We start from the raw sequence: 25,617 nt of genomic DNA, 5'->3' as shown, positions 1-25,617 counted from the left end.
TCATGGTAGAAAGATAGCTAAATAGGGGTGGGAACCTGCTGTAAATCAAAGGTGCTTACTAGATTAGTGTTGTATGTGCAATAGTGTGTGAGGATGGCCGGGAAATCACTGATTAAATCACAAAATATGTTGATCAATGTCGATTGTGTGTGGAACACACTTTTTGCAAAACACAATTCAGCTTTTCCTACAGGGTTTCTTCCATCTGTGCACTGTTGTAAACTAGCATACTGAACAACTCTGCAAAGTGTCCTACCCAGTCTAAAAACAGTGATGATAACACGTAGCACCAGCAGTGAGCACCAACGGCATGTGGGAGAGGGTTCTTCAAATGTATCATCCAATAAAAAATCTTGCCGCTGAAAGCCAGCGTTCCATTCAAACCGTTTTGACTAAGACACAATTCTCTAAAAGTCAAAGGGAGGCGTGACAACAATGTGATTTTGGAGGTGTGGCTACACGAGACTATTTGCAGTGTAACTGAAATAAGAACGGAAACATAATTAGCATAGTGCGTATCCTCACCTGTAGTAGGCCAGCTGTAGTCCCATCTGGATGAAGGCATCGGGGCTCATCTTGTGGGTCTTGGGGACGTTCTTGCCAAAGTGGGAGAAAACAATGACTTTGACATCCAGGTCATGAACCATTCTGGGGGGTAGATGTCACAACGCATAATATTACAGGGTACGCCTATACAAATATATTAATTCATAATTGAATACATCCAAACTATGTTTCTAAAATATATCCATAGGCCTGTATAATATTTAACCAAGGTCTGGAAAATAAGACTGGTTGATTCAGGTGTGTTAGAGCTGGGCAGAAAAAAAAAGCCGGGGCCCCCTGTAGCCCTCCAGGACCAAGGCATGTATGTAGCAGAGGAGGCTGGTAGGTGGAGCTATAAAAGGATGGGCTCCTTGTAATGGCTAGAATGGTATTAATGGAACGGAGTCAAACGTGCGGTTTCCATATGTTTGATTACAGTGAGCCATTACAGTGAGCCCATCCTCCTATATCTCTCCCCCACCAGCCTCCTCTGCTGTGTAGCTAGCTCTCACACATAGAACTAGAACACATCTTTCTATGTACCGTATATACAGTTGAAGTTGGAAGTTTACATACACTGAGGTTGGAGTCATGAACTCATTTTTCAACCACACCACAAATTTCTTGTTAACAAACTACAGTTTTGGCAAGTCGGTTAGGACATCTACTTTGTGCATGACAAGTAATTTTTCAAACAATTGTTTACAGACAGATTATTTCACTTATCTGAAACTTTCACTGCATCACAATTCCAGTGGGTCAGAAGTTTACATACACTAAGTTGACTGTTTCTTTAAACAGCTTGAAAATTCCAGAACAATATGTGCCTCTTTGCTTGACATCAGGGAAAATCTAAAGAAATCAGCCAAGACCCCAGGAAATAAAATTGTAGACCTCCACAAGTCTGGCTCATCCTTGGGAGCAATTTCCAAACACCTGAAGGTACCACGTTCAACTATACAAACAATAGTACGCAAGTATAAACACCATGGGACCACGCAGCCGTCATACCGCTCAGGAAAGAGACGAGTTCTGTCTCCTAGAGATGAACGTACTTTGGTGCAAAAAGTGCAAATCAATCCCAGAACAACAGCAAGGGACCTTGTGAAGATGCTGGAGGAAACAGGTAAAAAAAAAGTATCTATATCCACAGTAAAACGAGTCCTATATCGACATAACCTGAAAGGCCGCTCAGCAAGAAAGAAGCCACTGCTCCAAAACTGCCATAAAAAAGCCAGACTACGGTTTGCAACTGCACATGGGGACAAAGATCATACTTTTTGGAGAAATGTCCTCTGGTCTGATGAAACAAAAATAGGACTGTTTGGCCATAATGACCATCGTTATGTTTGGAGGAAAAAGGGGGAGGCTTGCAAGCCGAAGAACACCATCCAAACCGTGAAGCACGGGGGTGGCAGCATCATGTTGTGGGGGAGGATCTGCTGCAGGAGGATCTGGTGCACTTCACAAAAAAGATGGCGTCATGAGGTAGGACAATTATGTGGCTATATTGAAGAAACATCTCAAGACATCAATCAGGAAGTTAAAGTTAGGTCACAAATGGGTCTTCCAAATGGACAATGACCCCAAGCATACATCCTAAGTTGTGGCAAAATCACTTAAGGACAACAAAGTCAGGGTATTGGAGTGGCCATCACAAAGCCCTGACCTCAATCCCATAGAAAATGTGTGGTCAGAACTGAAAAAGCGTGTGCGAGCAAGGAGGCCTACAAACCTGACTCAGTTACAGCAGCTCTGTCAGGAGGAATGGGCCAAAATTCACCCAACTTATTGTGAGAAGCTTGTGGAAGGCTATCCAAAACATTTGACCAAAGTTAAACAATTTAAAGGCAAAGCTACCAAATGGTAATTGAGTGTATGTAAACTTCTGACCCACTGGGAATGTGATGAAAGAAATAAAAGCTGAAATAAATAATTCTCTCTACTATTATTCTGACATTTCACATTCTTAAAATAAAGTGGTGATCCTAACTGAACTAAGAGGGAATTTTTACTCAGATTAAATGTCAGGAATTGTGAAAAACGGAGTTTAAATGTATTTGGCTAAGGTGTATGTAAACTTCCGACTTCAACTGTATCTACACTCTCACATGTTCATGTTCTGCTTGGCCTTCTCAATGTCCTTCTTGATCTCTGGTGTGATGTTAAAGCGTAGTTTCTGAGGCATCGGCAGGGGGACCATGGGGGTACGCACCATCTCAGACTTCTTCCTGGTAGATCACAAACATGACAGGAAACCCTCAGTTCATGGTACTTGTTAAGGGAATTAGATCTGCAGACACGATGGCGCAGATCAACATTTCCCACAAATCTTCCATTGACGTCAATAAATGATTTTACATGTCTGAAGTAGAGTTGGTCAAAGATTGACAGAAGCAGATCTCATTTGTTGCTGCTCTACACAAGAGACCGTGTTTCGTAAATTAATGAGATGACCTAACAGTGGTGCACTTACGTGTACTCGACGACGTGGTCAATCAAGGACACGATAGGCGGGCCTTCAGCAGGGGCGTGCTCATACATCAGACCACATGACCCGTCCTCTCCAATGATAAACTGGAAACAAGGGAAACGGGAAAGTGAGGAACACTTGACAACACAGACTCAGGGATTTCAGTCGAATAAGTTCAGTGTTTAAAAAAAGAAAATGCAGTACCAGTCAAAAGTTTGGATACACCTACTCATTCCAGGGTTTTTCTTTAGTTCTACTATTTTCTACTTCAAGAAGGGGAAGATACATACAGTGTGTTTGTGTATGTGTATTCTGTGTGAGTGAGTGTACGTGTGTTGCTGCTGTTCCAGCGACGGCCCCCTCCGTGGAGCATCGGTGTGTGTGTGTGTAGCGTCACCTGCAAAGTCTTGTCGAACCAGCGGTTGCCACTGTTCCAGCGACTGCCCCCACCGTGGAGCATCTGGACAGCGGCTCGGCTGTGATACAGCTCGTCTGAGACGCAGGGCATGGGAGCATCCAGACACACTGTGAAGATGCTCTTCTGGATGGCCCGCACAGAGTCTTTGTTCGTCTTATCTAAGTGGAGAAAAGGACGAACACCAATCTATTTGTTATTCACACTTACCCAAACCCAGTTGTAAACACAGTTCTAATCTAATTTGACTCCAGTTCTAAACCACTGCTCACCTCTGGCCCAGTTCTTCCACATCAGCACAGTTGAAGTGAATAGATTCAAAGAGAGGAAACCACTATATTGAGACACAGCCCCTTTCCCTGTGATGGGTTCTGACTTCTAAACTTGAAAAAAATTAAATATCCTTATTCATGTCACTGAGGGAGAGAGGGGAATGTAGAATGTTTACATTCTGTCAGAACATGTTCATGCTAGACATCAGATATCCTATGGAAAGGGGAAAGGGCCACAGTCTGGTACGAGTCAACAGGAAGGCCGTGAGTTGGGGAGGATTGAGGAATTTGGGCCGAGGTCAGGTCAGATGAAGTGAGGAAGAACAGATATCACTAAAGTCCTGTCTAGCAACAGAGGTGTATTGGCTGTCCAGATGTGTAAGGAGGAGACTCAGCGTAGGAGGAAGGTTTAAATACCAGTGCTTGTGTAAATATGTCTTTGTCTGTTCAGCTGTCTGACCCATTGGGTGAATAAACTTGGTTTGAGCTTTCCTTAGTTGTCCATTAGGTTCTGACAAAGTGAGTAAAAACTAACACCTGCCTTTGCACCACCTCATATACTTGTTTTCTCACCCTTGATGAGGTTGTTGTAGGCCTTGCCCCAGCTGTTGCGTTGGTTAGAGGTGAGGATGCCGATGGGCTCCTTGTTGGTCTGCAGGGACGAGCTCCAAACCTTCTCCAGTTGCATGTACAACTGGTCCACCGTCAGCGGGGTGCCATCACTATTGTACACGTCCAGGACAAAGAACTGATGGAGGAGAGAGAGAGAGAGAGAGAAAGTATGTATTCACAATCAACTTGTAGACAGAAGAAAATGCTCAACCTGGGTCATGAGCCAAACGGTCTGAAACAGGGTGAGACTACTTGGCCTTGTGCAATAAAAAAAAGCTCAGTTTTCAGATGCATGTTTCCTGTAGCGTACAATAACGACCACCACCCTGATTTGGCAAGGTGTACAGTAGCTGTGATGTCTAAACAATCAACTGCATCAGAGTTAGAGTGTGCAGATGAATTATTTTCTTTGTAATTACACGTCGACAAAGCGTGAAATAAACACCTTTGGACTTCACTAAATTCCATAGGTCTTTCTTGGTTTACCTGGAAGTTGTGCACCACAGTGATGTGAGTGGGAGGCCTGGAGCGATGGGCATGGTTGACCACCGAGTCCCTCTTCAGGCCGGGGACGCGACATGAGGACAGGACCTGATAATACTGGTTCATACACAACTGCTTCCCACCCAGGTACTCCACTGGTAACGTCTCACTGTGGACCGAGCAATGAGAGGTGGATGGTCAAACATACATTTACGGACTCATTGAAGTTCTTCAACTATTAAGAGAGACATTTTCTTGAACATTCAGTCATAAGGCTTACATGATGATCCCATAATTATGACAACAGTAACGACAACTGATGTCAACTTGTGGCAATAAACTTAAAAGATGAACTAAAGATGCTCCGCCATTTCCCGGTTGCTAAAATTTGAATAGTTCACCTAATTATTTTTTTATCTTTATTTAACCAGGCAAGTCAGTTAAGAACAAATTCTTATTTTCAATGACGGCCTATGAACGTTAACTGCCTGTTCAGGGGCAGAACGACAGATTTGTACCTTGTCAGCTCGGGGGTTTGAACTTGCAACCTTCCGGTTACTAGTCCAATGCTCTAACCACTAGGCTACGCTGCCGTATCATTGTACCATCTAAACCGCTGTGAAATATATTTTTGTTATTGTATTTTCAGCTGGTGTACAAAACCCAAAGTAAAAGAGTTCAAATAGGAAGCATATAAACAGAGCACATGGAACAGATCTACTGCTTCTTAGACTTGCTGTCAATGAGATAGAAATGTGAGTTATAGACCTGTCAATGTGATTGTTTTTCTTAGGTAGCTCAAAAGTTATATATTGCAGCTTTAACACAGTAATTAAACTGTGATCTCTAAGCTAGATAAAGCAGTCTGCTGCCAACCAGACAGAGCACACACACTTGAGATTGTGCGTGTGTGTGTAATATATACATATAACACACACAATCTCAAGTGTGTAATATATCAAATCAAATTTTATTTGTCACATACACATGGTTAGCAGATGTTAATGTGAGTGTAGCGAAATGCTTGTGCTTCTAGTTCCGACAATGCAGTAATAACCAACAAGTAATCTAACTAACAATTCCAAAACTACTGTCTTATACACAGTGTAAGGGGATAAATAATATGTACATAAGGATATATGAATGAGTGATGGTACAGAGCAGCATAGGCAAGATGGTATCGAGTACAGTATATACATATGAGATGAGTATGTAAACAAAGTGGCATAGTTAAAGTAGCTAGTGATACATGTATTACATAAGGATACAGTTGATGATATAGAGTACAGTATATACGTATGCATATGAGATGAATAATGTAGGGTAAGTAACATTATATAAGGTAGCATTGTTTAAAGTGGCTAGTGATATATTTACATAATTTCCCATCAATTCCCATTATTAAAGTGGCTGGAGTTGAGTCAGTGTCAGTGTGTTGGCAGTAGCCACTCAATGTTAGTGGTGGCTGTTTAACAGTCTGATGGCCTTGAGATAGAAGCTGTTTTTCAGTCTCTCGGTCCCAGCTTTGATGCACCTGTACTGACCTCGCCTTCTGGATGATAGCGGGGTGAACAGGCAGTGGCTCGGGTGGTTGATGTCCTTGATGATCTTTATGGCCTTCCTGTAACATCGGGTGGTGTAGGTGTCCTGGAGGGCAGGTAGTTTGCCCCCGGTGATGCGTTGTGCAGACCTCACTACCCTCTGGAGAGCCTTACGGTTGAGGGCGGCGGTGATACAGGCGGTGATACAGCCCGCCAGGATGCTCTCGATTGTGCATCTGTAGAAGTTTGTGAGTGCTTTTGGTGACAAGCCGAATTTCTTCAGCCTCCTGAGGTTGAAGAGGCGCTGCTGCGCCTTCTTCACGATGCTGTCTGTGTGAGTGGACCAATTCAGTTTGTCTGTGATGTGTATGCCGAGGAACATAAAACTTGCTACCCTCTCCACTACTGTTCCATCGATGTGGATAGGGGGGTGTTCCCTCTGCTGTTTCCTGAAGTCCACAATCATCTCCTTAGTTTTGTTGACGTTGAGTGTGAGGTTATTTTCCTGACACCACACTCCGAGGGTCCTCACCTCCTCCCTTTGTATTCAGTCATGTTACCAGACACCTTGCCCTGATTAAAAGCAGTGGTTCACGCTTTCAGTTTCGCACGAATGCTGCCATCAATCCACGATTTCTGGTTAGGGAATGTTTTAATCGTTGCTATGGGAACGACATCTTCAACGCACGTTCTAATGAACTCGCACACCGAATCAGCGTATTCGTCAATGTTGTTATCTGACGCAATACGAAACATCTCCCAGTCCACGTGATGGAAGCAGTCTTGGAGTGTGGAGTCAGCTTGGTCAGACCAGCGTTGAACAGACCTCAGCGTGGGAGCCTCTTGTTTTAGTTTCTGTCTGTAGGCAGGGATCAACAAAATGGAGTCGTGGTCAGCTTTTCCGAAAGGGGGGCGGGGCAGGGCCTTATATGCGTCGCGGAAGTTAGAGTAACAATGATCCAAGGTCTTTCCACCCCTGGTTGCGCAATCGATATGCTGATAAAATTTAGGGAGTCTTGTTTTCAGATTAGCCTTGTTAAAATCCCCAGCTACAATGAATGCAGCCTCCGGATAAATCGTTTCCAGTTTGCAGAGAGTTAAATAATTATATATATATATATAAATAATTATATATATATATATATTTGGTATAGTTATAAATAAAGTATAAACAAATATATTATACAGATATAATAAAAATAATCTGATTCATCCTCACTGTTTTAAAATATACACTGGGTGTTCAAAAGAGAGGTCAAACGATTATGATTTTTCAAACAACGATACCGATTATTGGAGGACCAAAAAAGCCGATACTGATTAATCGGACGATTTTTATATAAAAATCATCCGATTAAATTGGTATCGGCTTTTTTGGTCCTCTAATATACATATATTGTTGTAATTACAAAAATTACAACAAGACAATTACAACAATACTGATTGAACACTATTTTAACTTAATATAATACATCAATAAAATCAATTTAGTCTCAAATAAATAATGAAACATGTTCAATTTGGTTTAAATAATGCAAAAACAAAGTGTTGGAGAAGAAAGTAAAAGTGCAATATTTGCCATGTAAAAAAAGATAACGTTTAAGTTCCTTGCTCAGAACATGAGAACATATGAAAGCTGGTGGTTGCTTTTAACATGAGTCTTCAATATTCCCAGGTAAGAAGTTTTAGGTTGTAGTTATTATAGGAATTATAGGACTCTCTCTCTCTCTATACCATTTGTATTTCATATACCTTTGACTATTGGCTGTTCTTATAGGCACTTTAGTATTGCCAGCCTAATCTCGGGAGTTGATAGGCTTGAAGTCATAAACAGCGCAATGCTTGAAGCACAGCGAAGAGCTGCTGGCAAACGCAGGAAAGTGCTGTTTGAATGAACGAGCCTGCTGCTGCCTACCCCACCGCTCAGTCAGAATGCTCTATCAAATATCAAATCATAGACTAAATTATAATATAATAACACACAGAAATACGAGCCTTAGGTCATTAATATGGTAGAATCCGGAAACTATCATTTCGAAAACAAAACGTTTATTCTTTCAGTGAAATATGGAACTGTTCCGTATTTTATCTAACGGGTGACATCCATAAGTCTAAATATTGCTGTTACATTGTACAACCTTCAATGTTATGTCATAATTATGTACAATTTTGGCAAATTAATTACGGTCTTTGTTAGGAAGAAATGGTCTTCACACAGTTCGCAACGAGCCTGGCGGCCCAAACTGCTGCACAGAATGCAAGAGAAGTGACACAATTTCCCTAGCTAAAATAAATTCACATTAGAAGGCATTATTAACTAAATATGCAGGTTTAAAAAATATATAGTTGTGTACTGATTTTAAGAAAGGCATTGATGTTTATCGTTAGGTACACATTGGTGCAACAACAGTGCTTTTTTTGCAAATGCGCTTGTTAAATCATCATCCGTTCGGCAAAGTAGGCTGTGATTCGATGATAAATTAACAGGCACTGCATCGATTATATGCAACGCAGGACAAGCTAGATAAACTAGTAATATCATCAACCATGTGTAGTTAACTGGTGATTATGTTAAGATTGATTGTTTTTTCCAAGTTAAGTTGTTAGCTAGCATTAAACTTAACTTGGCTCCATGCTGCACATGCGTAACAGGTAGTCAGCCTGCCACGCAGTCTCCTCGTGGAATGCAATGTAATCGGCCATAATCGGTGTCCAAAAATGCCAATTACCGATTGTTATGAAAATGTTAAAATCGGCCCTAATTAAATCAGCCATTCATATTAATCAATCGTCCTCTAGTTCAAAACATTAAGAACACTCTCCTAATTTCAAGTTGCACCCCTTTTTGCTCTCAGAACCACCTCAATTCGTTGAGTCATGGACTCTACAAGGGGTCAAAAGCGTTCCACAGGGATGCAGGCCCATGTTGACTCTGGAAAACCCAGAAGCATTGCAGCTCGACACAAACTGGTGAGCCTGGCACCTACTACCATACCCCGTTCAGAAGCAGTTAAATCTTTTGTCGTGCTCATTCACCCTTTGAACGGCACGCATACACAATCCATGTCTCCATTGTCTCAAGGCTTTAAAAAAAAATCTTTAACTTGTCTCCTCCCCTTCATCTACACTGATTGAAGTGGATTTAACAAGTGACATCAATAAGGGATCATAGCTTTCACCTGGTCAGTCTATGTCATGGAAAGAGCAGGTGTTCATAATGTTTTGCATTGTCAGCGTATAGGCACTATCAATGCTAACTTTCAAACACTAACTTCTTAGCATTTGTGGCAGAACTTCAATGCAAGTTAATGGTATTTATTTATTTTTAACCATTTTTGTAATCCATGTCCAAATCATATATAAGTAACTTAATTGAGCCACAAATGTTAAGTAAGCGTTTGAAACAGTGACCAGCTAAATGAAACCAAAGCTTAGATTGCTGTCATACCTTACATACCGTGCCTTCGGAAAGTATTCAAACCCCTTTACTTTTTCAAAATGTTACGTTACAGGCTTATTCTAAAATAGATTTAAAAAAAGAAAATCCTCAGCAATCTACACACAATACTCCATAATGACAAAGCGAAAAAAGCTTTTTTGAGAATTTACCAAATGTATTATAATAGAAAACAGAAATACCTTATTTACATAAGTATTCAGAACCTTTGCTATGAGACTCGAATTTGAGCTCAGGTGCATCCTGGTTCCATTGATCATCCTTGAGATGTTTCTACAACTTGACTGGATTCCACCTGTGGTAAATTCAATTGATTGGACATTATTTGGAACTGCACACACAACCGTCTAGAAAAAGTCCCACAAGTGACAGTGCATGTCACAACAAAAACCAAGCCATGAAGTCTAAAGAATTGTCCGTAGAGTTCAAAGACAGGATTGTGTCGAAGCACAGATCTGGGAAAGGGTACCAAAATATTTCTGCAGCATTGAAGGTCCCCAAAAACACAATGCCCTCCATCATTCTTAAAATGGAAGAAGTTTGGAACCACCAAGACTCTTCCTAGAGCTGGCTGCCCAGCCAAACTGAGCAATCAGGGGAGAAGGGCCTTGGTCAGGGAGGTGACCAAGAACCCGATGGCCACTCTGACAGAGCTCTAGAGTTCTTCTGTGGAGATGGGAGATGGTACAACCATCTCTGCAGTACTCCACCAATCAGGCCTTTATGCTAGAGTGGCCAGACAGAAGCCACTCCCACATGGAGTTTGCCAAAATGCACAAAAGACTCTCAGGCCATGAGAAACAAGATTCTCTGGTCTGATGAAATCAAGATTTAACTTTTTGGCATGAATGTCAAGCGTCACATCTAGAGGAAACCTGGCACCATCCCTACGGTGAAGCATGGTGACGGTAGCATCATGCTGTGGATATGTTTTTCAGTGGCAGGGACTGGGAGACTAGTCAGGATCAAGGGAAAGATGAATGGAGCAAAGTACATAGAGATCCTTGATTAAAACCTGCTCCAGAGCGCTCAGGACCTCAGACTGGGGCGAAGGTTCACCTTCCAACAGGACCACGACCCTAAGCATACAGCCAAGACAATGCAGGAGTGGCTTCGGGACAAGTTTCTGAATGTGCTTGAGAGGCCCAGCCAGAGCCCGGACTTAAACCCGATCGAACATCTCTGGAGACCTGAAAACAGCTGTGCAGCGACACTCCTCATCCAACCTGACAGAGCTTGAGAGGATCTGGAGAGAAGAATGTGAGAAAGTCCCCAAATACAGGTGTGCCAAGCTTGTAGTCTCATACCCAAGATGACACGATGCTGGAGTCACTGAAAAAAGGTGCTTTCAGGGCCTGAATACTTATGTAAACATTTAAATACATTTTAGAATAAGGCTGTTACGTAACAAAATGCGGAAAATTCAAAGGTTCTGAATACTTTCCGAAGGCACTGTATATACATTGTAGAATAACAGTGTGGACATCAAAACTATTAAATAACATATGGAATCATGTAGTAACCAAAAAAAAGTGTTAAATCAAAATATATTTTATATTTGAGAGATTCTTCAAAGTAGCCACCCTTTGCCATGATGACAGCTTTGCACTCTTGCACATTCTCTCAACCAGCTTCATGAGGTAGTCACCTGGAATACACTTAAATTAACAGGTGTGTCTTGTTAAAAAGTAAATTTGTGTAATTTCTTTCCTTCTTAATGCGTTCCAGCCAATCACTTGTGTTGTGACAAGGTAGGGATGGTATACAGAAGATAGCCCTATTTGGTAAAAGACCAAGTCCATATTAGAACAGCTCAATTAAGCAAAGAGAAATGACAGTCCATCATTACTTTAAGACATGAAGGTCAGTCAATCTGGAAAATGTCAAGAACTTTGAAAGTTTCAAGTGCAGTCGCAAAACCCATCAAGCGCTATGATGAAACTAGCTCTCATGTACATTAGACCAGTGGAAATCTGTATTTTGATATGGTGAGTCCAAATTTAAATGTTTGGTTCCAACGCAGTGTCTTTGTGAGACGCAGAGTAGGTGAATGGATGATCTCTGCATGTGTGGTTCCCACCGTGAAACATGGTTTGCGCTCAGTGGGACTATCACTTGTTTTTCAACAGGACAATGGACACAGTATATGTTGGAACTCCTTCAAGATGGTTGGAAAAGCATTCCAGGTGAAGCTGGTTGAGAGAATACCAAGGGTGTGCAAAGCTGTCATCAAGGCAAAGGGTGGCTACTTTGAAGAATCTCAAATAAAATATATTTTGATTTGTTTAACACTTTTTGGTTACTACATGATTCCATATGTTATTTCATAGTTTGATGTCTTCACTATTATTCTACAATGTACAAAATAGTAAAAATAAAGTTTTCCAAACTTTTGACTGGTACTGTATGTATGTATGTATGTATAAATGAAATAGTTCCTGGTTAGCCAGTTTGGCTAAATATAATCAGGGTTAGCAGGATTAGGGGCAGGAAATCAGATCCTGGTACAATCTGAGTCAATTTAACATGGCTCTTCCCTTGTATTGGATTTTGCCCTCTGATTATATTGTGTCGTTAAGACAAGGAGCACTGGCACTCACTTGTCAATCATTGTCTTGAAGTCCAAAACGCCAGCGATCAGCTTGGCAGCAAACCTGGGTGGAGAGATTTGAGCAGGATGATGTTATTAACAAGTTCAAATCAAACTTTATTTGTAATATACTCCGAATATAACATGTGTAGACTTTACCGTGAAATGCTTACTTACAAGCCATTAACCAACAGTGCAGTTCAAGAAGAAAGTATTTACCAAGTAGACTAAAATAAAAAGTAATAATAAAAAGTAACACAATAAGAATAACGAGGCTATATACAGGGGGCACCGGTACCGAGTCAGTGTGCAGGGGTACAGGCTAGTTGAGATAATCTGTAAATGTAGGTGGGGGCGAAGTGACTATGTATAGGTAACAAATAAACATTGGGTAGCAGCAGTGTAGGGGGCAATGTAAATTGTCCAGTGGCAATTTTTATGAATTGTTCAGCAGTCTAATGGCTTGGGGTAGAAGCTGTTGAGGAGCCTTTTGGTCCTAGACTTGGCGCTCTGGTACCGCTTGCCATGTGGTAGCAGAGAAAATAGTCTATAATTTGGGTGACTGGAGTCTCTGACAATTTTATGGGCTTTCCTCTGACACCACCTATATTATAGGTCCTGGATGGTAGGAAGCTTGGCCCCAGTGATGTACTGGGCCGTTCGCACTACCCTCTGTAGCGCCTTACGGTCAGATGCGGTGCAGTTGATGCTTGGTCAATGCATTTGAGTGAATGGGTACGAAATATGCTTCTAAAAATGTTATGGATACTTAATTGCTTGTTATTTTAATTCTCAAACACTATTCTAGGACACTTGGGGCATAAGAAACAAAATGCGCAAAAATAGTTTGATGGATCTTTTGAATCGGACCTTATTGCTTTTATCTTAATAAAATAAGATAAAAGCTGAAGTAAGAAAGGTATAGAAAAGTTCAGGAAAACATCAGGGATGATCATCAAACAATCTTTGTGAATGATCGTTTGTGGAGAATCAATTCATTTCCCTCAGTTATTCTATGCAGATTCATCACTCACAGCTTTCATTATATGCACAAAACAGAAGACGCGTACGTGTTCCTGAGAATCCTACCTTTCAGGAAAGGTATTCGCTCCAACCATTGTAAATCTAGAGCCGAATTCGTAGTTAAAATTATTTAAAGATGCGCCAGAAAATGCTTTTACTGCTCCGTTAGTCCCAGCCAGAGATATCAAAGGTTACTCAGGTAACCACGGTTCTATGAACTGAGCGGCAAATTCAGATGAGTAAAACAAGGCATTCATTGGGGTTATTGCTGGGAGCCAACAATTAAATTGGCGAGAGATGCCTGGACTAAATCATAAAAAATATTGCAAGTGTGATATTCTGAACAGTGCACAACATAATTGCAGTGAGATATAATAACAGAAAAAAACATATAAACTAGTAGAAATTACATAAGAGTTAGGCTCGACAAAATTGATTCACTGTTTAACGGATTTTCCCCCCAGAGAAGTGAGGCGAGCGAAAAATAAAATAAAATACATGAAGTGAATAAGGAAAAACAGTACGTTACCACATTGTCCTAGGCTCTTGTGCAGGCTCTAGGACTAATGCGAGCTTCAAGAGTTATATTATTCCATGTGAAAACGTACACTATTTGTCTTTAAAAAAATGCAGATGTTACAATGTTGCTATAACCATGAAAAATTAAACACAATGGGAAGTATAACTTGTGACAGTTTCTTTATTCCTGAGACAAAACAAAGTGCAATCCAATTTCATAATTTAATGTGATGTATAGAGTAAGAGAAGATCATTAACATTTTTTCTAATTCAAGAGTAAATGACAAATAATAGTAATCAAATTAAGATAAATGTATAATAATGAGTTATTATGTCCTGATCTCTGGCCAGTCAATTGGTTAAATTACATTGTTGTTTCGTCTATTAAATCGTTTCTAATAGATCTGAAAATGATGCAATAACCATGAATTTAACCGACTGTTTGTTTATAATGAGGGACATCCCACATTTAACCTGGACACATAAATAGTAGGAATTTGCACTGGCTTCAGTCATTACGGTGTGAGCGTTTCACTGTCCAATCCAAGGCTTGAACATGTTCTGAGGCTGTTTGGTCTCTTGTGCATCAACTTGGGAAAGCCTCAAGGGAGAGAGGACAGTGCATTATAAGCAAAGCCCTGCATATATTGCCCAGAAATAACAGGGGTGTGGAGAAAAGGCAGGGCATCCGTTAAACAGTGATTCAACTTTGTCCGGCCTAATACATTTGATAAAACCCCCCAGGGGATTATTTGCGTGATCAATGAGGTGAAAACAACATGGTCTTAGCTCAGACAACAAGCCATTTCTCTGCCATGTCAATAGGCCATCTAAATCCTTTATACATGTAACCTATGTCAACAGGGGCCCATGTGCTGCAGTGCTTACTTCAGTGATCCGTTACTGCACCTTTATTTATATATATTTTCAGAGAGAGAGCGAGAGAGAGGGGGGGGTGCAGTCTGAAGGGTAGTGTGTACAAAGGTCTTATGAATCTCAACTGACCCCATAGTGAAATGTCACCCAATTGGCAATATTGTAATGGAAAGGTGAATGGTAGCTTGAGTTCACATTAGCAGGTGAATGACACAGGGCCCCGGTTTTGTGTCATGGTGACATGTCTGTTACATGAAAATTCACACTGAGTGATATGTGAGTAGAAATGGTGTTGGAGAAAGTGTGAAGGTTGTAACACAGGAGCAATGACTGCTAACACTAATACACGACAGCAGTGCAAGAGAGGACTGTATTTACATGACAGTATGGGTGCGTTCGTTAATTCACTCTGGCTACCTACTCCGATTTCAGAGCACTCTCGTCTGAGTGTGCCAGAGCGCAGAATAACTGATGAATTTATGGAAGCTCAACACCAGTTGAATATGCCCGGTGTCATTAAACATTGGCAAAAAAAGCGCAATTAAATTGTTGCCAGCAGCACAGATAATCACCAACGCTCTAGATAACAAGAAAATGGCCTAGCCAGCTCTCACATTTGTGTCTGGCAGTAGCTTGCAAGCCTGCCAACATTAGCCAGTTAGCTTGGGTGCTTGACTGCCGTTGTGAGGCCAGAACGCTTGGATCAACCCTCCTCCTCAACCAGAGCATCCAGTGTGCGCTCTGAATGCTCTGAGAGCAAAACGCTCTGAATTTACGAACGGACAATCTGACAACGCTCTGAATTTACGAATACCCAGAGGGCACTCTGACACTCCAGAGTGAATTTACAAACGCACCCTAAGTTACCTAAAGTATAGCTGCAGGTGTAGACCTTACAGTGAAATGTTTACTTACGAGCCCCGACAGTGCAGTTTCAAAAAATATGGATAATAAGAGATAAAAGTAACAAGTAATTAAAGAGGAGCAGTAAAAAATAACAATACAGGGGGGGCCGGTGCAGAGTCAATGTGAGAGGTGCACCGGTTAGTTGAGATAGTATGTACATGTAGGTAGAGTTAATTAAAGTGACTATGCATAGATGACAACAGAGAGTAGCAGTGGTGTGGAGAGGGTGGGGCAATGTGAATAGTCTGGGTAGCCATTTGACTAGATACAGTACATACAAGGATTCTGTAACAAAGGTGTTTCTAATGGTAAAGATGGTAACGATGTAGCGGTAGTGGTGAGGAATTTGTACAAAGCTGAGTGTTATGATTGTTCCTACTGGCATCTATGTGGGGAGGACTTGGTTCATCTCACCTCATCTGTCCCTGGCGGTCGCTGAACTCCAGGCGGGGTAAGACCACCCCGGGACTAGAGTGGACCACTACGGGCATCCGGTAGTCCAGATAGGCTGTAGTCAGCCACCAGTCTGACAGCTGGGGAGAGACAGAGAGAGAGAGAAAAAGAATGGCCAAATGAAGAGATGCATTACAAAAAAATACAAAATAAGAGTGAACCATTCTCAACTTTGCCCTTGACACGTTATTTTAATCTGGTCTTGTCTAAAGAATGTTCCTGTTTAATAACAATGTATCTCTGTTCTGTTTTGTGGAATTAATCCATGGTACAGGTTTCTAAATCATAGATAAAAGTGGCATTCGATTTTATTTTAACAATAGCAGGTGGCTATAACCATAGGCCACTTGTACAACAACACCAAATTGCTAGCTTTGCCTTTGAGTAGGGCTGGGCGATATGGCCAAACTATCATATCACTGTATTTTAATACAGGGTTAGGGTTTGATTTCAGCCAACTCACCCAGTTCTCAGTCTTGCGGGCCCTTCTCTCCAGGCCCTTCTGCAGCCTCTCCCCAACCCCCCCAGCCTTCTGGAACTCTGCCAACAGCTCCTTGGTGTGGCTCAACTCCTCCTCATCCACGATGGGCTCCAGGGTGGCCAGGTAGCGCTCGCACGTCTGCTGGAGGGAGGGCACTGGGAGCTTGGGGAGGCCCTCCTGGTGGCTCAGGTAGCGCCCGGGGATGCGCGTGGGCGCCACAGGCCTAACCAGGCGGCCACAAGGTTTCACCTTGTACCATAGGTCCTTAGCCTGGGAAATAGTGAGTAAGGTAGGGGAAATACTGGTCAGAGCCTGAGGATCAATTACTGTAATGTAGTTAGTTATATTGTATTCTGTAGCCATGTAGACATGAAAACACTGGTCAGAGCCTGAGGATCAATTACTGTAATGTAGTTAATTATATTGTAATCTGTAGCCATGCAGACATGAAAAAACGTTCTCTTTAGCCTGTACTACTGTATGACTAGTAGCTAGGTATTCTGCAGTAATTACATGTTGACTACCAAAGTTGGTATCGAAGAATTTAGCTCTGCGAAGACGATATGACTACCTACTGGTTGTCATAGGCAATAGCCATCGGCTAATACACTTCCCAACAAACCAATGAAGGAAAGAATGGGGAAAGGTGAAGAGAAAGTGATATGATTTTTTAAAAATTGTGACACGGTCACACGACATGTCAGAGCTGTCAGAGACATTCAACATATAAAAACAGCAAATTGCGAAAGGCTAGCTATAGCCAAGAATTAGGTAAACAAATGAATTAGCCAAATAAAATAAAATTGAAGCTATTTTTGCATGAATCCAAAATCCAAAAATAGCTTCAACCCCTATCTGACAGCACAGCAACAATTTTATTTTGTCTGTTTAATCTATGGTAATTACATTTGTATATATATATATATATATATTTTTTTTATTACTTTCGCTATTTTAAATTAAATGTCATATGTGACCTGTTACAGAAAGATGGGATTATGACTAGGGTTGCAAAGGGTCGGAAACTTTCCATGGGAAATTAAGCCTGGGAATATTGGGAATTTTTCATCAAAAAACGTTAGCTTATAACAGTGAACCTTTTTTGTGGGATACACATAAGGCAAGTCTAGGTCTTGTGTCATATTTTGGTAAACTATCCCCAATTCAATGGAATTGCAGCCCTCCGCATGCACAGTGCATTCTTCTATCACATGTACAGCTGATTCTCTAGATCTTGCACACTAATGAGATGCTATTAAGCTCACACTACTATGTCTGAGCCAGGGACCGCTTTCTGGTAAAAAATTTACAGACTGTATCACAATTCCAGTGGTTCAGAGGTTTACATACAGTGGGGCAAAATAGTATTTAGTCAGCCACCAATTGTGCAAGTTCTCCCACTTAAAAAGATGAGAGGCCTGTAATTTTCATCATAGGTACACTTCAACTATGACAGACAAAATGAGAAAAGAAAATCCAGAAAATCACATTGTAGGATTTTTTATGAATTTATTTGCAAATTATGGTGGAAAGTAAGTATTTGGTCAATAACAAAAGTTTATGGAACATATTGCACTTTTACTTCTCCAACACAATTGATGCCAGCTAAACGCACCAGGTCTCCAGTGCGCCTTCACAGCCCAGTTCATTCTGTAGAGCAGGTAGAGAGTTAAGTTCCTTAGTGTCCACATCACCAACAAACTATCATGGTCCAACCACACCAAAAGAGTTGTGAACAGGGCACAAGAACACCTATTCCACCTCAGGAGACTGAAAAGATATGGCATGGATCCCCAGATCCTCAAAAAGTTCTACAGCTGCACCATCGAGAGCATCCTGACCAGTTGCATCACCGCCTGGTATGGCAACTGCTCGGCATCCAACCATAAGGCGCTACAGAGGGTTGTGTGTACTAGAGTTCGACCGATTATGATTTTTCAACGCAGATACCGATACCGATTATTGGAGGACCCCAAAAAGCAGATACCGATTAAATTGGCCATTTTTTTAAATGAATTTATAATAATGACAATCACAACAATACTGAATGAACACTTATTTCAACTTAATATAATACATCAATAAAATCAATTTATCCTCAAATAATGAAACATGTTCAATTTGGTTTAAATAATGCAAAAACAAAGTGTTGGAGAAGTAAAAGTGCAATATGTGCCATGTAAGAAATCTAACGTTTAAGTTCCTTGCTCAGAACATATGAAAGCTGGTGGTTCCTTTTAACATGAGTCTACAATATTCCCAGGTAAGAAGTTTTAGGTTGTAATTATTATAGGACTATTTCTCTCTATACCATTTGTATTTCATATACCTTTGACTATTGGATGCTCTTATAGGCACTTTAGTATTGCCAGTGTAACAGTATAGCTTCCGTCCCTCTCCTCGCCCCTAACTGGGCTCGAACCAGGAACACATCGACAACAGCCACCCTCGAAGCAGCGTTACCCATGCAGAGCAAGGGGAACAACCACTCCAAGTCTCAGAGCGAGTGACGTTTGAAACGCTATTAGCGGACACCCCGCTAACTAGCTAGCAATTTCACATCGGTTACACCAGCCTAATCTCGGGAGTTGATAGGCTTGAAGTCATAAACAGCATAATGCTTGAAGCATTGCGAAGAGCTGCTGGCAAAATGCACGAAAGTGCTGTTTGAATGAATGCTTACGAGCCTGCTGGTGCCCACCATCGATCAGTGAGACTGCTCTATCAAATCATAGACTTAATTATAACATAATAACACACAGGAATACGAGCCGTAGGTCATTAATATGGTCGAATCCGGAAACGATCATCTCGAAAACAAGACGTTTATTCTTTCAGTGAAATACGGAACCGTTCCGTATTTTATTGAACGGGTGGCATCCATAAGTCTAAATATTCCTGTTACACTGCACAACCTTCAATGTTATGTCATAATTACGTAAAATTCTGGCAAATTAGGCGGCCAAAACGGTTGCATATACCCTGACTCTGCGTGCAATGAACGCAAGAGAAGTGACACAATTTCACCTGGTTAATATTGCCTGCTAACCTGGATTTCTTTTAGGTAAATATGCAGGTATAAAAATACACACTTCTGTGTATTGATTTTAAGTAAGGCATTGATGTTTATGGTTAGGTACACATTGGAGCAACGACAGTCCTTTTTCGCGAATACGCACCGCATCGATTATATGCAATGCAGGACACGCTAGATAAACTAGTAATATCATCAACCATGTGTAGTTAACTAGTGATTATGATTGATTGTTTTTTATAAGATAAGTTTAATGCTAGCTAGCAACTTACCTTGGCTTACTGCATTCGTGTAACAGGCAGGTTCCTCGTGAGGCAGGTGGTTAGAGCGTTGGACTAATTAACTGTAAGGTTGCAAGATTGAATCCCCGAGCTGACAAAGTAAAAATCTGTCGTTCTGCCGCTGAACAAGGCAGTTAACCCACCGTTCCTAGGCCGTCATTGAAAATAAGAATGTGTTCTTAACTGACTTGCCTAGTTAAATAAAAACATTTAAACGGCCAAATCGGTTTCCAAAAATACCGATTTCCGATTGTTATGAAAACGTGAAATCGGCCCCAATTAATCGGCCATTCCGATTAATCGGTCGACCTCCAGTGTGTACGGCCCAGTACATCACTGGGGCCAAGCTTCCTGCCATACAGGACCTATATATAGTAGGTGGTGTCAGAGGAAGGCTCCAAAAATGGTCAAAGACTTCAGCCACCCAAGTCATAGACTGTTCTCTCTGCTACCGCACGGCAAGCGGTACTGGAGCACCAAGTCTAGGTCAAAAAGGCTCCTTAAGAGCCAAGCCATAAGACTGCTGAACAATTAATCAAATGTCCACCCGGACTATTTACATAGACTCCCCTTCCTTCCACTTGTTTTGTACACTGCTGCTACTCGCTGTTTATTATCTGTGCAGGCACTTTACCCCGACCTACATGTACAAATGACCTCAACTCACTTGTACCCCCGTACATTGACTGGGTACCGGTACCCCCTGTATATAGCCTCATTGTTATTTTATTGTTACTTTAGTTTATTTAGTAAATATTTTCTTAACTCTATTTCTTGAACTGCATTGTTGGTTAAGGGCTTGTAAGTAAGCATTTCACAGTAAGGTCTACACCAGTTGTATTCAGCGCAAACACCAGTTGTATTCAGTTGTATTCAGTGTCAAATAAAATTTGATTTGAAATGACAGTGAAAAGGAGAGTAGCGTTTCCCGAAACTTGGTTCCCTGGACACCAAGGGGTGCATGTTTTGTTTGTCATAGCACTACACAGCTGATTTAAATAATCATCAAGCATTGATTATTTGAATCAGCTATCTAGTGCTAGGGCAAAAAACAAAACGTGCACCCCTTGGGGTCCCAGGACCGAGTTTGGGAAATACTGCTGTACAGAATAAACATATTCCAAAATATGCATCCTGTTTGCAACAAGACACTAAAGGAATACTGCAATAAATGTGGCAAAGCGACAACTTTTTGTCCTGAACAGTGTTATGTTTGCGGAAAATCCAATACAACACATTACTCCATATTTTCAGGCAGAGTGGTGGCTGCATCATGTTACGGGTATGCTTGTAATCGTTAAGGACTGGGGAGTTTTTCAACATGAAAATAAATGGAATGGCGCTAAGCACAGGCAAAATCCTAGATGAAAACCTAGTTCAGTCTGCTTTCCATCAGATATTGAGAGATGAATTCACATTTCATCAGGACAATAAGCTACAAACACAAGGCCAAATCTACACTGGAGTTGCTTACCAAGAAGACAGTGAATGTTCCTGAGTGGCCGAGTTACAGTTTGGACTTAAGCTGTGGAAATGCAGTATAAGGCGTGGCGCTCCAGAGAAGGTGAGGTAGGAGTAAGCACCAGACAGGAGTGCCTTGAGTGGGGGAGAGGTCACCAGGTCAGTGGGGGCCTGACTGGAGCTCCAGAGAGGTCCAAGGAGGGAGAGATAGGAGTAAGGCCCAGACAGGGGTAGCTCAAGTGGCAGAGACATCACCAGTGGCTGCCTGGAGGTCAGGTAGGCCACAGGTAGGCCCCAGGGAGAAGGTGTGTGAGCTGGACTGAGTGGCAGCCCCTGGAGGCTGCAGGTCGGTCCCCTGTCTCAAATGTCCCTGGTGGCAGAGAGCTGGCTGGACTGAGTGGTGGCCCCTGGAGGCTGCAGGTCAGTCCCCTCTCCCTGGGTCAGCCTCAGCCCTCCTCGGCCCTCTCCCAAATGTCCCAGGAGCAGGGGGCTGGCTGGATGGAGTGGGGCCATCTGGAACCCCAGCTACCCCTGGCCCTCCAGAGCTCGATCACTCAATAAATGGCTGGTAAAGGGCGGGAGTAACCATGACCCTCTTTAGATAGGGGTGACAGGGTAGCCTAGTGGTTAGTGTTGGACTAGTAACCGGAAGGTTGCAAGTTCAAACCCCCGAGCTGACAAGGTACAAATCTGTCGTTCTGCCCCTGAACAGGCAGTTAACCCACTGTTCCTAGGCCGTCATTGAAAATAAGAATTTGTTCTTATTAACTGCCTAGTTAAATAAAGATAAACCTTTTTTTAATTTTTTTTTTAAAGATAACCAAATGGTAACACTGCAAAAGCTGGACTGTAATTGTTCCATTAATTCAAGTCATAAACGTAGATTGTTTTTTAATTAAGCCAAAAAGCCCAAAAGTAATTGCCGTGGATTGGCGGGAATAAGTCCCTCAACCAATTGCAGTTGGTTGATGAACGTCATATGGGGTGGACGCTATTGAAGTTATGGACGTATTTATGTAAATTCAGTTTAAATGAATTGAAAATAGCCAAATTCAAAAAAATACAAAAGCATTTGGCTTACATTGTTTTGATGAGGTCCCTGAACCAATAACAGTTGGTTGAATTCATGCAAGTGATATGGGGTGGAAGCTATTGAAGTTTAAAAAAACATTTTAAAAAATGTATTCAATTGAAAAACAGCCAACGTTTTTAAAAATAAATACTAAAGTAATTGCGAGGTCTCTGAACTAATCACTGCGGTTTGTATTCATGTAAGTCCTATAAAAGGTGGAAGAATTTCTCTGTAAAAAGATTTTTTTTAAACAATTGCTAAACAATTTGCAGTGGATTCGAGGGAAGTCTCTGAATCAATGTCAAATTGATTTGAGAGCGATATTTTACGTGGTTGTGAAGCTATAGACATGTTTTATTACCACGCAAAAGTAGGCGTTGCAGTGTTAAGACCGTCAGCGGAGGAGGGCAACGGTTTAGCTACATTTTGACTCCAAAAACAACCGAAACCGAAGTGCAAAAACAAGGGGTGTTACTTGTTCGCTTATAGTCAGCTGATTAAGAATGTCATTTATACCATTCTTGCACGTTTTGTTTAATTGGTATTAAACGAGGAAAGTCTGAATATGTAATATAATTTTAACTGCAGCAACGATATCAATAAGGCAAATCTCCAGCTTGACTTTGCCCCGACTAGTTAACGTGTTACACATTGCTTGACACACACAGCGAGGCTGTAATTGCGTAACATTAGCTAGCTAGCTACAGTTACTTGACTCAATGCCCATTGTTTTCGATATATAACTAGAACACACCCTACGAACACTTGTTTTTCCCTTGCTAAACCGTTTTTCGGGCTACAAGGGAGCTATTCTAGCTAACGTTGTTGATTGTGTACTCACCATCGTCCTGGCTACAATGCCCAACATTCTGGATGATTCGGAAAGATCCGCCCACAAATGCCCGGTGCTCAAAGTACAGGAATGAATCGGTTTCTCATTCCCAGCTGAACTCCAATGAACGGACCACAAAGCGTATTCAAGGGCGAATAGTTACTTCAGGAACACCCTTCAAAACAACAACGCCAAAGATAGTACTAGCTAGGGCAGTTACAGCTTCACTACGTTGACACCTTTTGGTAACATGATCTCCTCGCCGGTCCCAGTTCCATTCACCAGGGGCGATAGCAAATTTTAATTTTGCTCTTTTCATTTTGTGAAAGCAAAGAAGAGCTGCTTTCCCTCACTGGCATTGGCAGTGTGTTTAGCTAAACTTTTGTGAAATAATCAGATTTATAATTATAAACTAGATGTCGTTCTTTAGCTCTTAAAGGGTTTACTTTACTATTCAAAGCAAAGCATTTACATATAGTCAATGTTAAATTTAGTAAAATAATTGGTGTAATTACTTTGATAGACTACAACTTTATTATTTTGGATTGTGGCGCAGTTAGATCACAAAAAAATATCTCAACTAAATTTGTTGCCTGTGAACTTTAAGACAGAAATAGGACAAAGAACATGAAAATAAAAAGCAGGATAATGTGGACAACACTGTTAGGAACGCAAAGCTACTCTGAATCGTTCATGCTGTGGGTTTCAGATAAATAGATGCACGATTTACTTTTGTAAAATGTTCAATGTAAATGAAGTTATATTTTAGTTGAATGATGATGTCAGTCAGTCTCCTAACCTGTTACGTTAATTCTCATAGCCTATACACTGAGTATATAAAACATTTAGAAGCGCCTTCCTAATATTGAGTTACACCCCCATTTGCCCTCAAAACAGCCTCATTTAGTCTGGGAATGGTCTCTACAAGGTGTCTAAAGCGTTCCACAGGGATGCTGGCCCATGTTGACTCCAATGCTTCCCACGGTTGTGTCAAATTGGCTGGATGTCCTTTGGGTGGTGGACCATTGATACACATGGGGAACTGTTGAGCATAAAAAATCCAGCAGCGTTGTAGTTCTTGACACACAAACCGGGAGCCAGGCACCTACTACCTACCCGGTTTGTGTGCCCATTCACCCTCTGAATGGCACACTATCATGTCTCAAAGCTTAAACATCCTGTCTTCTCCCCATCATCTACAATGATTGAAGTGGATTTAAAAGGTGACATCAATAAGAGATCATAGTTTTCACTTGGATTCACCTGGTCAGTCTATAGCTAGGTTTCCATCCAATTGGCGAAATATTTTCATGCGAAATTTTACGCTCATCCGCATAAAGAAAATATGCGCGTTTTCCAATTAATGGTGTTTCCACCAAACGGTCTTGTTGCAGATAAAAACATCAGTGCGTGATGACCTAGTGCACACAATACTTACTTTTTTCGCTCAAATTCAATGTGTTTCCGTAGCATTTTAAATGATTGTTTTTGCGTTAAATAGCAAATGCGCCTACTCAGGTCTTGACAAGTGCGCTCTAGCCAACGGTTTGTAGATACAGTGCGGGTAGTCTAGAGTACATAATGAGATTATTATGGGTAAAAGTGACAATATTTTTATTTGTCAAACCGCAGTCAAGCATCGATCATCATGTCATGAAAGAAGCATCAAGATCACCGTGCACTTTCACCACCCTGTGAAGTTCATAATACCTTATTATTTAATATGTTAATAAACTGTTTCCCAAATCGTAGTGGGAGGACCACGCACAATGTCATGGCGTGACTCCAAGTTTACTTCGATATGATGTTTGTTTTATCAGTATTTGTGCATAAAGGCATTTCCACCGCCATTTCTCGCGTAATACATTTTACCAGCACAAAAAAAGATTCCACCATGTCAAACTAATCTGTCGGCATTTATACAATTGTACCGAAACGTGTTGTTTTCTTCAAAGCTGTAGTGATTTGTTTTATTATGATATGACTTCACTCGCATAAAAACTGGATGGAAACGTAGTTTATGCTCCCGAGTGGCGCAGATCAGACGTTGTGTAGATCAAATCAAAACACGAAGTGAGAACACTGCCCCCATGCTGCGGAAGGAATTATACCGCGTGTCTCAATTATCAGGTAGTAAAAAAATATAGCGAATCCCGAAGCGTACTGCAAGGAGCCGCATCTTTTGTGACGAAAAACGACATTACAACACTCCAAATCTTGCGTCTGCATTAAATATGCGTTCAGACAACTGCGACCTCGGAAATCTCTGACTTCCGAGTTCGGTTCGTTC

General features: G+C 41.3%; 1 protein-coding gene across 1 annotated transcript in view; it reads right to left on the bottom strand.

The window, feature by feature from the left end:
• Window positions 1-23,588, bottom strand: part of crata (carnitine O-acetyltransferase a) — a 34,711-nt gene extending 11,123 nt beyond the window's left edge. The window contains exons 1-10 of the mRNA XM_024381595.2: window positions 23,337-23,588; window positions 16,630-16,917; window positions 16,128-16,246; window positions 12,400-12,453; window positions 4,805-4,970; window positions 4,280-4,454; window positions 3,417-3,595; window positions 3,023-3,123; window positions 2,658-2,777; window positions 526-648 (exon numbers count right to left, since the gene is read on the bottom strand). Of these exons, the coding sequence (XP_024237363.1) occupies window positions 526-648; window positions 2,658-2,777; window positions 3,023-3,123; window positions 3,417-3,595; window positions 4,280-4,454; window positions 4,805-4,970; window positions 12,400-12,453; window positions 16,128-16,246; window positions 16,630-16,917; window positions 23,337-23,363 (1,352 nt within the window). The 5' untranslated portion in view covers window positions 23,364-23,588. The remainder of the gene's footprint in view (window positions 1-525; window positions 649-2,657; window positions 2,778-3,022; window positions 3,124-3,416; window positions 3,596-4,279; window positions 4,455-4,804; window positions 4,971-12,399; window positions 12,454-16,127; window positions 16,247-16,629; window positions 16,918-23,336) is intronic.
• Window positions 23,589-25,617: the final 2,029 nt, after the last annotated feature.

This window comes from Oncorhynchus tshawytscha, linkage group LG20 (genome assembly GCF_018296145.1).
Source record: "Oncorhynchus tshawytscha isolate Ot180627B linkage group LG20, Otsh_v2.0, whole genome shotgun sequence".
Classification (NCBI taxonomy): domain Eukaryota; kingdom Metazoa; phylum Chordata; class Actinopteri; order Salmoniformes; family Salmonidae; genus Oncorhynchus; species Oncorhynchus tshawytscha.
This window is presented reverse-complemented; position numbering and strand designations above follow the sequence as displayed.